The following is a 16,741-nucleotide window of genomic DNA, read 5'->3' as shown; positions in this document are numbered from 1 at the left end:
TTGTCAGTGTGTAAAAGAAACATCCAAGTAAGTTGGGTCCGACTTTCATCAGTGGTACCTGAATGATGTCATGACATCATCAGTACACTTGCACATAATGTCTGTGTCAAAGAATGACTCCTCAGTGAGATCCTGGACTCTCTTCCGAAATTCAGAACAGTCTCTTGATGGTCTTTAAGGTCTTATGAGAGCTTCAGACCTTGAACGTTTGCTCTTAAACCAACCATCTGTTTCTCTTGCATCTGTTTCTCCTGCTGGAACGCCAGTTTGTTTGCTTTCTTCTCTGTTCTTCTCTCCTGCACGATCACAGGTTTAAAAAAAAAACCATGTTAAAATTCAGTTTCAACAGAGTGAACTTACAAAACATCCGAGAGATGTTCTGGCTAATGCATACAAGCATCAGGGTGTTGGAAACAATAATCTACTTTTAACTGATGTTCAAATAATGATGCCATCTGACAGAAGGTAATGTACAAATAACAGCACTCTGTTCACACTTTCTGATTGGCTTATAAGCACATGTAGATATGTGATACTATATTAGATTAATATCATATAGAGGAAATAGCCAGTTACACTTTGAAGGAGTATAGGAGTATTCGCGTATGTGTTGGAAAAGTGGCTGGAGTTTATTTATATATTTTCTTTGGCACATTGCTCCCGCCTCTTCGTAAACAAAGACCGCTGTGTGCGTTTGTGGGCTGGTTATGTAGTAATGTTGACAGATTATCATTCGGTTCTCAAAACTTTGTGGAAAGAGGTGTGTGTGTGTGGGGCTGCAAACTAAAGCCTATTGGCTATTTTTAAACATGGGACGAGTCGTTCATGTCCCACCCCTACTTCCTGTTTCAGTAGGCAATAAGTCCAAACAGCAAAGTCCAAACAGCAACATGAACAGTGCTCATTAAGCAAGTCAGTGCAACTTTAATGATCCGTTTGCTGTAAATCCAAAAGAACCAGTAAATAAGAGTCATTCGTTCGAGAATCGTACTGCACTGATGACACTGTAGATTCAAAAGTACCAACAAGAGTCAGAACTGCACTATACTTGTCGCACTGTATGTTTTGTGCTGTAGATATAAAAAAAATACAAAAAGACTCAGGAGTCGTTCGTTAAGAATAGGGATGCACCAATCCGATACCTGGATCGGTATCGGCTCCGATACTGAAACTTTTAGACGGATTGGGTATCAGTCCAAATCTGATTCTGTGTGTTACTGTCAAACCACAAAAAGCCACCTGAAGACGTGCGATAGCTGTGAATCATGAAAGGCTTTTTAATAAGTATATAGTATGTGCAACACCAGCATGTTAGTGAACGCTGCTGCTCAGTTGACAAGCTGGTGATGCACTCGCGGCTATTTTTAGCCTTCACACGAGCACTACTCATCTCAAATGTAGATGCTCAATAGTTCGGTTCACTTATAACGTGCATTTAGAACGGCACCAGAAATATGAATCCTTTTAAGTCCAGATGCAATTTCAAATATTTGAGGAAAAGAAAAATGCACAAATAAAACACTGGTTTATTTTCTACTGAAGACTTGATGACTGGAATTACTGTTATTGTTGCTGCTACATTATCCAGTATACGAGATAATAAAGTGTTTCTTAATAATCTATACGCTTATATTGAAATAATGTGTAGTTAGAGGTTTGTGTTTCTTCTCATATTAAAGTGTACTCAATTAATTCCACACAATAAACGTAACGATATTTTAAACGGATTATGCAAAAAAACAAACTCTGAGAGATAAGAGTTCACTCAAACTGAGTGAGAGATAAAATCGGTGCATCCCTAGTTAAGAAATCGGACAACACTGGCGGCTGCATGTTTCCCCTGTAGGTTCAAAAGAACTGAATTATTAGGAGTAATATGTCTTGAGTATTGAGCTACACTGGTCACGCTGTATGTTTCAGAAGTAGCAAGATTTATTTTAGTGTGGCATTCAAACTCTAGCTGTACGTACCTTCCTCTCCGTCTTGATGGCTTGTTTCCTGGCTCTCCTCTCCTCTGTGCTCTCCTCCCGTAAGCGGGGCTGTGTTGAGGCTCTGGGCAAGTCAGAGTCGTTGATCCGCTCCATTCTCTCCACCTGTTTGGCCGTCAGGCCTTTTTAGGCAGAACGTCCAGAGGAATCCCAGTCTTATTGGACACTTGGATCTGTTTGGGCTACAAACACACACACCTTCTGTTATGAGCCACCTTTAATGCATTTGATTGATGGTTACATGCAAACTTTGGATTTGAATTAGAAACTCTCTGTGCATCCCAAAGATGATGGAGATGATCCCAATGAACACACATGCTTTCTCTTGAACTAAAATACTGACAGTCATATCTCTCTCACAGACCATAAATATACTGGGCAGAATCAGAGGTTTTGGGACAAAAGGTCTTTACATTTGGAGGCTCCTGGATCATTTTGGGGTGATTGTACAGGTTGGAGTAAGTGCCTGTGTGGGAGAAAGTACAAACATGATAAATCACTCCAGATACTCATAATCTCATTAAAACATAAAGAGCACTCTGGGTTTGTTGATGCATTAAAGGGATTTTAAAAGTCTATGTACTTTTATAAAGAGTTTAAATCTATGTTAATCTACACAAAACAACATTGAAAGTATGGTCTCAAAATATATATTTTTCTTAAAGGGACAGTGCACCCAAAAATGAAAATTCTCAACGTTTATTCACTCATGGCATCCCAGATGTGAATGTCTTTCTTCTGCTGAACACAAATTAAGATAAAAAAAATATCTCAGCTCTTTTGATCAATACAACTTTGAAGCTCCAAAAAGCACATAAAGGCAGCATAAAAGTAATCCACAAGACTCCAGTGGTTTAATCCATGTCTTCTGAAGTAATCATGTCTCCTTGGCGATTACGATTTCAAGCCGGATTACACTTTCAAGGTCCTGACGCATGCATAAAATGCTAGATGATGCTAGGAAGTAAATTAGAGCTTGAAATCGCCAGGGAGACTGCTGATGTCAAGATTTGTAAAAATTTTACATTTTGGTCTGTTTCTAACCCAAAAACATTTGGATCGCTTCAGAAGACATGGATTAAACCACGGGAGTTTTAAGGAGTACTTTTAGGCTGCCTTCATGTGATTTTTGGAGCTTCAAAGTTCAGGTCACCATTCATTTGCATTGTATGGACCTACAGAGCTGAAATATTCTTCTAAAAACTATTTGTCTTCTGCAGAAAAAATTAAAAAAAGTAGTCACACATCTGGGATGAGTGTGAGTAAATGAGGAGATCATTCTTATTTTTGAGTGAATCACCACAGAAAGAATCAAGTTTCAAAAACCTTAACAAGAAAAATTACTTATTTGTTCAATAAACTAGTTTCCAGTTACTCTATATAGAATAGCGGGAAAATTCTGTCAAATGAGTCACTTAAATGAATCAGATGATTCACTTTGAATCAGCAACTCACTGAATCAAATACTTCAATGAATCAAGTTGAGCTGGAATTTCACAAAACAACATTGTTGTTTTATTCTCATGAAACACAATAAATAAGCATATACGTCGAGACTCACTGATGATAGTTTCACAGTCCCAGCGCTCTACAGGCGGCTCTATCACCAGTGTCTCCATTTCCACCTGCTCTTCGTCGTCGTCGTCATCCTCCTCCTCCTCCTCCTCCTCTCTCACAGAAGGCAGCTGTGCAGGACCCAACTGATCTGGCTTCTGACATCTACACAAACACATACACTCATTGAGTGAGCACGTACACACACACATATGTGAGTCTCGCTCATAAACACACACTCACTCTTTCTCTTTCTGTATGAAGTAATCTTTGATGACATCTTCCAGTCGCTGGCTGTCCGGTTCGATGTATCCCTCCAGCTCAGCGTTATCCAGCGCTCCGATCTCATCATCGTCAAACTGCTCGTAAAACTATTCAACAGCAAACAGTGCAAGAAACAGAATACTGATGAAAAATACTATTGCACATTATTTTAAACATATGAACACCAAGAGCCTCAAAATGATTGATCCTACATGTGGCACACATTTTTGCCGGCGTACTACACATTACTAAACAAAAGTCATATTCCGAATACACATGTAGCCCATGTTACAGCAAAACTTGATTTATTGCTAAATTAAACATCACGTCATAACAGTCAGCGATTTTTTTTGCCACATTAGGAAATTTGCATTGCAATGAAAAAATGTGCAAAGCAAATTCTTGAAGGGATCAACAGGGATTCATTTATTTAAAAGTAGCTGCAACGCTGAAATACTTATTCCTATCGCAGATTAATATTCAAACTAATGTATGGTATGCTTGAGCTAAACGCTTAAACACTAAGTGAATTTGAGAAGCTGCTCCTTACATACCAACCGCATCATTAACGTCACATGCGCTCTGTGTGTGCGTTAATGACAGAGCAAAACACTTTATTCACTGTGAACATGGAGATTATATATCTTTATAATTAAATCAATGCCTATTGCTGTTTAGCAAGCACATCATGCCATGTAGCGAGCTACATTACCGGATGTGTGACGTTGCCAAAGAAATCTGAATTTCCACCTAAACGTCAAAATAAAAGCTCCAACAACTAGACATGTTAAATTGAAAAAATGCAACAAATAAATTACTTCTATATAGATGAATGCAATATTCAATGTAGTAGTAAAAATAATGATGATAATATATCAACAATAATTACATTATATTAAAGCAATATCTCAACAGCAAGAGTTTCATCGCTGCTTTCATTAATGCGGTTATGCTCTACTGTGCAGCAATTTATTTGACAAAAAAACAAAAAATAACATTTTGGGGTTTTGGATTGTGCGGTGAGGATCAGTATAGAAGGTCTTCATTTGATAAAAATACTACAATGGTATGTTGAAAAGTAACTTGTCATTTGATTACAATTCTATGCATTCATTTGATTAGACAGTTTTTTTTTTTATTTGGCATGCCCAATTCCCACCAATTAGTAGGTCCTCGAGGTGGCGCGGTTACCTCAATCCGGGTGGTGGAGGATGAGTCTCAGCTGCCTCCGCTTCGGAGACCGTCAATATGATCACGTGACTCGTTGTGCATGACACTGCGGAGACTCACAGCATGTGGAGGCTCATGCTACTCTCCACGATCCACACACAACTCACCACACGCCCCATTGAGAGCGAGAACCACTAATCACCACCACGAGGAGGTTACCTCATGTGACTCTACCCTCCCTAGCAACCGGCCCAATTTAGTTGCTTAGGAGACCTGGCTGGAGTCACTCAGCACGCCCTGGATTCAAACTCGTAACTCCAGGTGTGATAGTCAGCATCAATACTCGCCGAGTGACCAAGACAGTTTGTTTTAATGATATGTAATTAACTTTAAATCCTGGAATTCAGAGAAAATAAAACTGAAAACGTGGAAAAAATACAATGGAAATAATTTTTTTTTTTTTTCATTATTATTACAATTTTGTTTGGTGACACTAGTGGCACAGAAATCACACACTGTAGCTTTAAAGACAACATTATGAGACAAAATTTCACGCTTGGTGTGAACTGGAATTAACCGTTTGTTCTCATCTCTAATGAGCGTGTTTACATGCACAATCTTAGACCGATTATGCTTAATAAGCCGACAAAATGTGTGGTTATGTAAACGCCTTAAACGTGAAATGTTTTCTCTTTATCGGAGTATGGTCAGTGTAAGCAAAAACCCAATGACACATGAAGACTTTTGGCAATTTCATGTTGCATGTAAACACCTTTACCAGCGTTCTTTCTGGCTTATGCAGTGTGTGTAAAACATACATCAAAAGCAGAGAACAATCCTGTGATTTCAAATGTCACGCAAACTTACTTTTCTTGCATTTATTAGCTTATTGGCGTGCATGTAAACACACTTACTGACTGACCTTCTCAAAGCGATCGTCCAGTAATGAGAGCTGTTCGTTTCTCCTCATGACGGAGGAGGTGAGCGAGTACTCCGTAAAACGACTCTTCGTCTCACAATCCCCAAACATGAACTCTCGCGGGGCACCTTCCTCATCAAATGACAGATCGCCTGTTGAATCCTCTTCATCGTCTTCCTCATCTGTGTCCTCCCATTCATCATCATCATCATCACTGAGGTCAAAGACAGGAAATAATTATGACAGCTGATGTGGGCGGGATTACGCAGATCAGTGCCCGACTTTTTTCACTTATATTATCAAGACTTACATAACACCAGCTCCAGCTGAAAATCCTCAAAACAATGAGAAATACATGCAAATTTCTTTTAATTTCAACATTGTCAGTCTACATCACTTCCTGTATAATTCAATTTTGCTCACTCACGTCCTGAAGCAAATCTGGATTTTATTGCAAATGATCTTATTTTGTGTTTTCATCAGTTTTACCCGATATTGCCCATGATGTCATTTGCCTTGATGACAAAATCATCATCCAACATGTTCTCTGGGTCACTGAAATCAAAGTCCACATCCATAGCAGCGACAATGTCTGGGTCCATATCCAGCCGCGGCCCTGAGGGAGACAGTAAAACACAAACGATGGAAATATTTCTCTATAAAGAACAAAAAGCAAGCTAAAAATTAGGGCTTTGAATCGATATTTTTTAAGAATTAAAAAGAGGAGTCTGGGTATCTCAGCGAGTATTGCACATTATAGCGACCACGAGGAGGTTACCCCATGTGACTCTACCCTTCCTAGCAACTGCACCAATTTGGTTGCCTAGGAGACCTGGCTGGAGTCACTCAGCACACCCTGGATTCAAACTCGTAACTCCAGGTGTGGTAGTCAGCGTCTTTACTTGCGGAGCTACCCAGACCCCCATGGCCCCTCGTTTAAATAGAAAATAAAAGTAATCTGGGTTACTGGGGGGGGCATTTACAATGTAAGTGAATGAGGCCAGTCAATAAACCTTGCAATACACTGTTCCAAAAGTATGGCTTGAAGATGTAAACATTACACATGTTAATATGATTGTAATGTGATTTTAATGTGATACAATTGATTACAAGATAACAGCATGAAGACGTCATGGCAACAAAGTTGCAATATTTGATATAACTTCACAAAGATAATGTCAGTAAGTGATTTTATCACACTAAAATGATCTTAACACATGTAATGTTGTTGTCTTGTAGCTATACTTTTGTAACAGTGAGTATTTTAAAAGTTCACAGACATGCCCATTCACTTCCATTGTAAGTGCATCACCTGGAACTAAATTTGTGTGTTAATCATTTTGCCACAAATTCATGTTTTGACCAGTTTGTGACAGTAGCTACATGCACAGGATGGCAGCACATCTTGATCCTTTTATTCTTATTTATGAATAATGTGAGCTGCAGTAGATCCGCCCGACTCACCTGAAATAGGAGCTGCTTTGTTTAACAAACCAACTTCCTCTTCAAACTCTGATGCGAACACAGACGAGGGAAGGTTGATGGAGGACACCTGCACACACACACACAAGACCTTACCATAAATAAAACCTTATCTGGATTGCAAATACAAGTCTAATGATGCTCATCATAAGATCTACAGGGGACACAATCGGACCATGACACTGTCTGCATGTCACACTCCCTGACTGCTTTAATAGAGTTCTGTGGTTATTTTTGAGCACTCTGACAGTTTTTAAAGGCTGAATTTCCAGGATAAGGTTTTAAAAATTCAGACCAATTTGTGAACTGGTTTGATTGATTCATCGTAAAGAACATCTCAAAAGAATGATACTATCACAAATCAGTTATCACTAAGGTTAGCGAGCAAATTTTACTCCGTGTGTGTGTGTGTGTGTGTGTGTGTGGCTCTAGATCAGATTAAAATTTAAAACAAATGTGCAGACTACACTCGGATGTCTGGAGGGAGGAGCTGTTGTCCGGCCTTACAGGAACGCTGATGTCCTCTTCCTCTGTCTCCTGCTCTGCGGTCTTTGATTGAGCGTCTCTGCGGACACAAGGGGCGGACACCAGCTCTGTGGGGGGTTCCACCTCTCTCAGGTGCTGCAGGTAATCATAGTCATCATCGAAAAACACTCCAAAGTTCCTCTGTTCCACCATCCTTTTCTCCAAATCTGCCTGCGAAAACACATCAGAGCTTTAGTGACACTGTCATTATGACAAACATGTGAGCTACTCTTTTTCATACCGAGATATATTATGATGGGGATAAAGGTTATAATAGTTTTACATTTTTAATTTAGTTTTATTTCTATTTCGCATTTAGTTTTCATATCAAGTGGTACATATAGAATGGGGAAAACAGGCATTTGTGCAACGTGGGTTGTATAGCTGGACACCCAAATGTACAGTTTGCTAATAATACATGTATTAAAAATCATTGACTAGGGGGTCTGGGTAGCTCAGCGAGTATTAACGTTGACCATCACCGCTGGAGTTGTGAGTTTGAATCCAGGGCGTGCTGAGTGACTCCAGCCAGGTCTCCTAAGCAACCAAATTGGTCCGGTTGCTAGGGAGGGTAGCGTCACATGGGGTAACCTCCTCGTGGTGGTGATTAGTGGTTCTCTCAATGGGGTGTGTGGTGAGTTGTGTGTGGATTGTGGAGAGTAGCATGAGCCTCCACATGCTGCGAGTCTCCACGGTGTCATACACAATGAGTCACGTGATAAGATGCGCGGATTGACGGTCTCAGAAGCAGAGGCAACTGAGACTTTCCTCCGCCACCCGGATTGAGGTAACCGCGCCACCACGAGGACCTACTAAGTAGTGGGAATTTTATTACTGATATTTCAGTAGAAAACACATCATTCTGGTTAAAGAATGCCTTTTTATTGAAAGTCTTTAGTGCATTTGACATGAGAAAGTAAATCTTGTCACAACTCTGAAAACTGAACATCAAACAAAACTCTATACCAATTCCTAATGTAACATATAAAAATCACTGATTGACATGATTTTTATACGACCAATCAAAACTTGGTCAGCCAAGACTTCTCATCGACTAACGTTTGGTCGACTATTAGGGGGCAGCCCTAATGTTCATATCAACCATCAGAACGGGGGAAAAATGTGATCTCAGTGATTTGGAGCGTGGCATGATTGTTGATGCCAGACGGGCTGGTTCGAGTATTTCTGTAACTGCTGGTCTCCTGGGATTTTCACACACAACAGAACTAATGATGTTTGACCAAATTGAAGCCATGTTTGGATGCACACAAGCACAAATGAGATGAGCCATGAAATAGGCGAAGATTTTCAGTGAATAACACTTTCAATTGGTTCCTTACTTTCCTCCTTATTTTCCTTTCAATAGTGTCTATTTTGTGCTTTTTGGAGCTTGGCGGTCCCCAAAAACATTTTATGGTCATTATATGGAAAACGGCAGTGCGGACATTCTCCTCAGCATCATCTTTAGTGTTCCAATGATAAACAAAGTCAAACAGGTTTGGAATGACATGAGGGTCAATAATTAATAACAGATTCTTTTTTTTTAACACTTCAAAACTTTCTTTCGTACTGTCCATTTATCAAAACACTCACATAAACGCTGTATTGTGCATTTAAAGGAACAGTTCACCCAAAAATGTAATTTACTTACTCATGCCTTTAAGACTACAGTGGTTAAATCTATATCTTTGCAAGCAATATGGTAGGTGTGGGTGAGAATAAATATACAAGTCCTTTTTTATTATAAACCCTCCTCCCTGCCCAGTAGGTGCGATATGCACAAAGAATAAATATTGACAACACCACAAGAATAAGAAAGTGATAATTTATAGTAAAAAAAGGACATAAATGTTGATCTGTTTCTCACCCACACCTATCACATCACTTCTGAAGACATGGATTAAAACACTGGAGTATTATGGATTACTTTACATTTACATTTATGCATTTGGCAGACGCTTTTATCCAAAGCGACTTACAGAGCCCTTATTACAGGGACAATCCCCCCCGAGCAACCTGGAGTTAAGTGCCTTGGTCAAGGACACAATGGTGGTGGCTGTAGGGTTCGAACCAGCAACCATCTGATTAACAGCCCTGTGTTTTAGCCACTACGCCGCCACCACCACTCACTTTAATTCTGCCTTTATGTGCTTTTCCGATCTTCAAAGTTCTGGTCACCATTCACTTGCATTGTGAGGACCTACAGTGCTGAGATATTTTTCTTTTAATTTTCGCTTGTGTTCTGTAGAAGTAGGTAGGTCACACATCTGGGATGGCACGAGCGTGAGTAAATGACGTAAATTAATAAAAAATGTTCAGTGAACTTTTTCTTTAATTTCACGTACATCAATAACTGTCATATGTACATGAAGGACAATTTGTTTTACCTTATTGGCAGGTAGGAGGACATGTTGAGGTGCCGTTTCATCAGCTGCAAGTGGATCTTTCTGACTTCTGTGCACCAAATGAAAGGACACAGAGTTCTTCTTATTGATGAAAGCTTTCTTCTTTCTGTGAGGCTGGAGAGAAACAGATCACACCTGATCAAGATATGGCATATTCAATGACAGCAGTCATTTAGACACATGTTATTAATAAAATATACGTTTTAGACCATGTTTTTTTTTCTTCTTCTTTTAAATGTGTAACAAAATGCCTATTTGGACTATAAACTAAGCTGGACAACTTCAACTGATACATTAAATACACTACATACATTTATAAAAAGGCACCTCGTTAGCACAGCATACATATAACTTTTTGCTGAAGCTATAAACAGTCAATGCAACAGAAAACTTTCTTTTTAAGTTTAAGTCAGCGTTCATGTAATACATTTCTAAACAACTCCAGCAAAACGTGTGATTCTTAAAGGGACTAGATTCACTAGCCTGTCAGCTAACCGTGTAGACAAAACCAGAGTAAAATGACTTACCATGTTTAAATGACAGCAAATTTATAATCTGAGTTTGTGTATTCTAAATCTGAAGTCACATCAAAAACATCAATGTTGCATAAAGTATTTTCTGTCGACTGAAATCATAAGAAATCTTCTGTCAGCGAAAACACCAACACGTGGACAACAACGGCCTTTTTGAGACTGTACCATTCTGACTGAGTGAGGGGGGCACAAACATTGGGGTAGTTTCGCCTTCGAGAGCAGACGTAAACAGCATGGGTTATAACATTTAAAACGTAACTAAACATATTGGTCTAATTTGTAAAGACTCATTGACGGAACGGAACAAGGAGACACTGCAAGGAACAACTTTGGTTTGTAGTTGTGTGGAGACATCCCTGATTCACTTTTGGTTTAGTCTACTAAGGCGGGGAAGTGACGTCTTGAATACGTCACAGACAGCGGTGAATTGAATATGGATTGTATATGGTAAATTATATATAAAAGTAAACATTTAATGATTTTATAAACTGAGATTGTTTTGTTTACCGAGTCTCTTAAATATATAAGTAATATAAAAATCGAGATGACTCTTTTAAATATAAAGAGATGACGATTGTGAATTCGAAGTGCTTTAATTTTGTTTACTTTTTTCTTACATCTTAACTACGTATTTTAATTGGAGTTGACATGGATGTATTTTTTCATTTTAAAAGATGGTGGACTTAAAGGGATAGTTCACCCCAAAAAATTAAATTCTGTCATCATGTCGCTCCAAACCTGTATGACTTTCTTTGTTCTGCAAAGCACAAAAGAAGATATTTTGGAAAAGCCTCAGTGTTTTTTGTACATACATTAAGAGTCAGTGGGGTCCGATGTTGTTTTGGACGCCATTGACTTGTATCAAATGGACAAAAAACACTGAGGCTTTTTCAAAATATCTTCTTTTGTGTTCTGCAGAAGAAAGAAAGTCATACAGGTATGGAGCGACTTGAGGGTGAGTAAATGATGTCAGAATTTCCATTTTAGGGTGAACTATCCCTTTAGTTTATGATCGTATTTATTTAACAAGGGATAGCATTTATTTTTATTTAATTTCTTTTTCATTTTCTGACGTTTAAAGTTTTCCATTTTTGGTTTCTCTCTCACAGGTTGCAGTAACCACAGCAACTCATTGTGTCACTTTTTTAAATTAATTTATTTTCGTGCTTTTGTTCATTCTTACATGCAAATTATAGCTGAAAGCTGAATATAAAACAATTTCAGCAAGTTGCAACAAATATAAAAGGTGAATATACCTCAAATCACCCTAAAACAAAACAGCATAAACACCAAGAACACAACACGGAGACTTTGTTTACAAAACAGTTTCATGAAAGTTTTAATCACAGCAAAACTCTTATAAACCCATATTCAGAAGTAGGCCTAATGGGAAAGAACCCTAAACAAACAAACAAACAAACAAGTGTATTCAACACTCAAAATCCACAGTGGCACAACTGACTCCATCTAAAACGTCTTTGTCCTTTTCTTCTCTCTCATTTGGTGAAATCTTCAGACATTCATGGACAAAAACAGGAACTGTGGAAAAAATAAAGACTTGTTGAGAATTTCAGCTCATTGATTGTTATAAACACATGACTTTTATAAACATGGCACCTTAATGGGAATAATGGCTTTCTTTATTCTGCAGAACACAAACAAAGATTTTTAGAAGAATATTTCAGCTCTGTAGGTCCATTCAATGCAAGTGAATGGTGAACAGAACTTTGAAGCACCATAAAGCACATAAAGGCAGCATAAAAGTAATTCATACGACTCCAGTGGTTAAATAAAAGTCTTCGGAAGCAATTTGATCAGTGTGGGTGAGAAACAAATCAATATTCAAGTCCTTTTTACTATAAATGTTTCTCCCTGCACAGTAGGTGGCGATATGCATGAAGTATGCGAATCAACAAAAACACATGAAGAATGTGAAAGTGAAAGTGGAGATTTATAGTATAAAAACACTTAAATATTGATCCGTTTTTCACCCACACCTATGATATGACTTCTGAAGACATGGATTTAACCACTGGATTACTTTTAGGCTGCCTTTGAATGATTTTTGGAGCTTCAAAGTTTTGGTCACCATTCACTTGCATTGTATGGACCTACAGAGCTGAGATATTCTTCTAAAAATCTTGATTTGTGTTACGCAGAAGAAAGTCATACACATCTAGGATGGCGTGAGAGTGAGTAAATGAGAATTTTCATTTTTGAGTGAACTGTTCCTTTAATGTACTGAAACAGCGCCAGCCCATGTATATAAGATGAGGAAGTTTGGTCCACGCCGTTTTAATATTACAGTAAGTGATTGGACCATGTTAAAACCCCAGGCAGTCACATGCCCCCAGACACACTTACAGTTTCTCTACAAACTGGAAAAACAGGATGCGTTACCTGTTGAATGTTTAGGCTGATTTCTCCTGTCTTTTGCCTGTCAAAGGCCTGAAAAACCCCTGGAACAAAGGACAATACATGCATTGAAATAAGTGGTTTTCAAGTTTTATTTACGTTGCACATGTTTTTGGAACACAATAATTGTTGTACTACTTACATCATCTTAAATGGCCTACAAAGTATGTTGTTTGATAGAAGAAAAAAGCTATTTAAAGACTAGACAGAACCTAGAACATATGGCCCCAAATGTTTGTCTCATGTTGGCCACGCCCACTTACGGAACATATTCTCCAGGCGAACGATGCAGGTCAGGTAATCATCAAAATCAATGTCAAAATGCTCATCAGCAAACCTGAGACAAATCAACTGCAAAAGCTTTGTGTTCAAATGCATCCCTTGATAAAGAAAGCACAAACAATATACGTTTTATAGGCCGTTTAAGATCATGGACGGGTCACTGTGGAGATATTGAAACATAAAAATGATCCGTCTACCGGAGTAAAACTCACTTTCATGCTGCATCTCACGTTTCAAAGAACTACGATAGCTTCTTAAAAGGGTTGATAATTAATTTCAGAAAATATTAAAATCATAAAAGCAGTTCTATTAAATGTGAAGACTATTACCTGCAGCGTTAAGAGCACTGCGGAGCTCATAGGAGGACATGCGTCCTGAACGATCCGTATCAAAAGAGAGGAACAGCATCTAAAACAAGACACAAACAGTTACGATGGCATCTACAGCAGCTCACACTGATAGTGTTAATGAATCTCTCCGGACAGTTGAATTATCTTTCCTATTAATAGGAAACTGAAGGTAAATGTTGCATTCTGTATGACTTACCATCCATTTCTTCAGTTTATCCCAGAACACTTTGAACTCCTCGAATTCCAGCATTCCTGTGTTATCAACCTGAGCTCAGTTGAGGAAAACTTGTCGTAGTAGCATGTATTAGAAGAATATGAATGTGCATAATCTCAGGGGCAGCACTGAACCGTAGTTTAGACCATGTGAAGGATACATCCATGAGGTTTATGATGCTGTGGCAGGTGTTGAGGGTCAAACCGTCAAACTTCACCTCTTTCCCTGCAAGAGACCACAGCAGTGTTGAGAGGGACATGTTAGTATTCAGACCTTTTCATTGTATACGGACTGAAGTCAAACAGCACTGGACTAACATTACATGTCTGATCTGAGACCTGTTTCAAGAACTGTACCATATATCTGAGACACTTGTTTGAGAAACACATAAACATTTTTCATGAAGATGTGAAGGAACGGACTCACTCCTGCTCAGAACGCCGTTCAGCACCTGCTGCAGTTCTCTGGCACTGATGGCTTTATCCTACAGACATGAAATACAGCATGTAAACACACACAGTGATTCTTAAACAGACCAGAAGAGGGCGCACACAGCCTAGTCTTATTTCCATGCAAGAATCAATCATTACCATAAATCATTTTTTTAATTACTTTTAATGCACCATATACATACATATATATATATATATATACTGTATATATACACTCACCTAAAGGATTATTAGGAACACCTGTTCAATTTCTCATTAATGCAATTATCTAATCAACCAATCACATGGCAGTTGCTTCAATGCATTTAGGGGTGTGGTCCTGGTCAAGACAATCTCCTGAACTCCAAACTGAATGTCAGAATGGGAAAGAAAGGTGATTTAAGCAATTTTGAGCGTGGCATGGTTGTTGGTGCCAGACGGGCCGGTCTGAGTATTTCACAATCTGCTCAGTTACTGGGATTTTCACGCACAACCATTTCTAGGGTTTACAAAGAATGTTGTGAAAAGGGAAAAACATCCAGTATGCGGCAGTCCTGTGGGCTGAAAATGCCTTGTTGATGCTAGAGGTCAGAGGAGAATGGGCCGACTGATTCAAGCTGATAGAAGAGCAACTTTGCCTGAAATAACCACTCGTTACAACCGAGGTATGCAGCAAAGCATTTGTGAAGCCACAACACGCACAACCTTGAGGCGGATGGGCTACAACAGCAGAAGACCCCACCGGTACCACTCATCTCCACTACAAATAGGAAAAAGAGGCTACAATTTGCAAGAGCTCACCAAAATTGGACAGTTGAAGACTGGAAAAATGTTGCCTGGTCTGATGAGTCTCGATTTCTGTTGAGACATTCAGATGGTAGAGTCAGAATTTGGCGTAAACAGAATGAGAACATGGATCCATCATGCCTTGTTACCACTGTGCAGGCTGGTGGTGGTGGTGTAATGGTGTGGGGGATGTTTTCTTGGCACACTTTAGGCCCCTTAGTGCCAATTGGGCATCGTTTAAATGCCACGGTCTACCTGAGCATTGTTTCTGACCACGTCCATCCCTTTATGGCCACCATGTACCCATCCTCTGATGGCTACTTCCAGCAGGATAATGCACCATGTCACAAAGCTCGAATCATTTCAAATTGGTTTCTTGAACATGACAATGAGTTCACTGTAGTAAAATGGCCCCCACAGTCACCAGATCTCAACCCAATAGAGCATCTTTGGGATGTGGTGGAACGGGAGCTTCGTGCCCTGGATGTGCATCCCACAAATCTCCATCAACTGCAAGATGCTATCCTATCAATATGGGCCAACATTTCTAAAGAATGCTTTCAACACCTTGTTAAATCAATGCCACGTAGAATTAAGGCAGTTCTGAATATATATTTATTTTATATACATGCATATAATGCCAATGAATAATGAAATAATAATTGTGTAATACTGCAGATGTTTCTGTCTTACCGAGCCAGCGATCTGTTCAAACAGCCTCCTCAAACCCTTCTCTTCATCGGTCTCCTCCTCTGGAGGGTTGGGAGCTGGTGGCTGCACAAGTCCCACAGAAAAACACATATTTCTTACATAAATTACCAGTGAATGTCTGTCATGCGGTCTGTATTTTGCTGGGATGAGTCTTTCCCAGCACACTGAGAGAAATTCACCACAGTGACTTTCGGAAACCACAGTTATTACAGTTAATGTTAGAAAAACTAAATGTGGGATTCAAGCAGTGTAAAAGCTTTCCAAATCTTTCTGTCATTATGTTTAATTACATTTGTTGATGTTGCAATCAATGGTGGGTAATAACAAGTTGTCAGTTTATTGCAACAATACCTCTAGTAGCCTAACGATGGTATTTCGATGAAAATTATTTTTTAGTTTTATATATATATAGTAACACGACACATCATCTGTTCGTGGCCGTTGACAGAACTCAATGGTGTTTCCCATCTCACTGAAAACACAAATAAAGAAATCATATTGTTTGGCTGTATGACAGAACAATAAAATCAACTTGTGTATCCAAATTTGTGATTTTACGATATCAGTGTATATGGAAGTATTTTAATGACAAATGTCTTTATGTCTAATTGAAAAACAAACGTATTGCCTCAACAGTGCTTGCACCACCTAGTGGTGAATCCTAGAAGCAGCAAGAGAAGATTATTGTCTGGGTTTGGGCCTTTAAGCAGAT

General features: G+C 38.9%; 2 protein-coding genes across 3 annotated transcripts; both read right to left on the bottom strand.

Annotated features, from left to right (window-relative positions):
- Positions 1–159: 159 nt before the first annotated feature.
- Positions 160–10,987, bottom strand: ltv1 (LTV1 ribosome biogenesis factor). Its single transcript, XM_052137906.1, is given in 12 exon segments — positions 160–296; positions 1,971–2,116; positions 2,119–2,170; positions 2,402–2,454; positions 3,550–3,707; positions 3,786–3,913; positions 5,899–6,109; positions 6,385–6,511; positions 7,360–7,447; positions 7,885–8,073; positions 10,290–10,421; positions 10,835–10,987. Coding segments are annotated over 12 exon segments (1,401 nt in total). The 5' UTR covers positions 10,838–10,987; the 3' UTR covers positions 160–182.
- A 1,023-nt stretch (positions 10,988–12,010) lies between these two features.
- LOC127651872 (calpain-9-like) lies at positions 12,011–16,381 on the bottom strand. Of its 2 annotated transcripts, none has more exons than XR_007971622.1 (7): positions 16,012–16,381; positions 14,528–14,585; positions 14,262–14,326; positions 14,084–14,152; positions 13,867–13,945; positions 13,241–13,635; positions 12,011–12,379 (listed from the first exon to the last, which is right to left on the bottom strand). XR_007971622.1 is itself a non-coding variant. In XM_052137911.1 (7 exons), exons 1-7 carry the CDS (start codon positions 16,117–16,119, stop codon positions 12,353–12,355), a joined length of 465 nt encoding a protein of 154 aa, XP_051993871.1. In that variant the 5' UTR covers positions 16,120–16,381; the 3' UTR covers positions 12,011–12,352. The 2 variants fall into 2 exon arrangements, 1 of the variants encoding a protein (XP_051993871.1); XM_052137911.1 differs by having other exon boundaries at positions 13,241–13,299.
- Positions 16,382–16,741: the final 360 nt, after the last annotated feature.

The sequence above is a fragment of the Xyrauchen texanus genome, chromosome 11 (genome assembly GCF_025860055.1).
Source record: "Xyrauchen texanus isolate HMW12.3.18 chromosome 11, RBS_HiC_50CHRs, whole genome shotgun sequence".
Classification (NCBI taxonomy): Eukaryota; Metazoa; Chordata; class Actinopteri; order Cypriniformes; family Catostomidae; genus Xyrauchen; species Xyrauchen texanus.
Note: the sequence above shows the minus strand (reverse complement) of the source record. Positions and strands in the feature narration are given on the sequence as shown.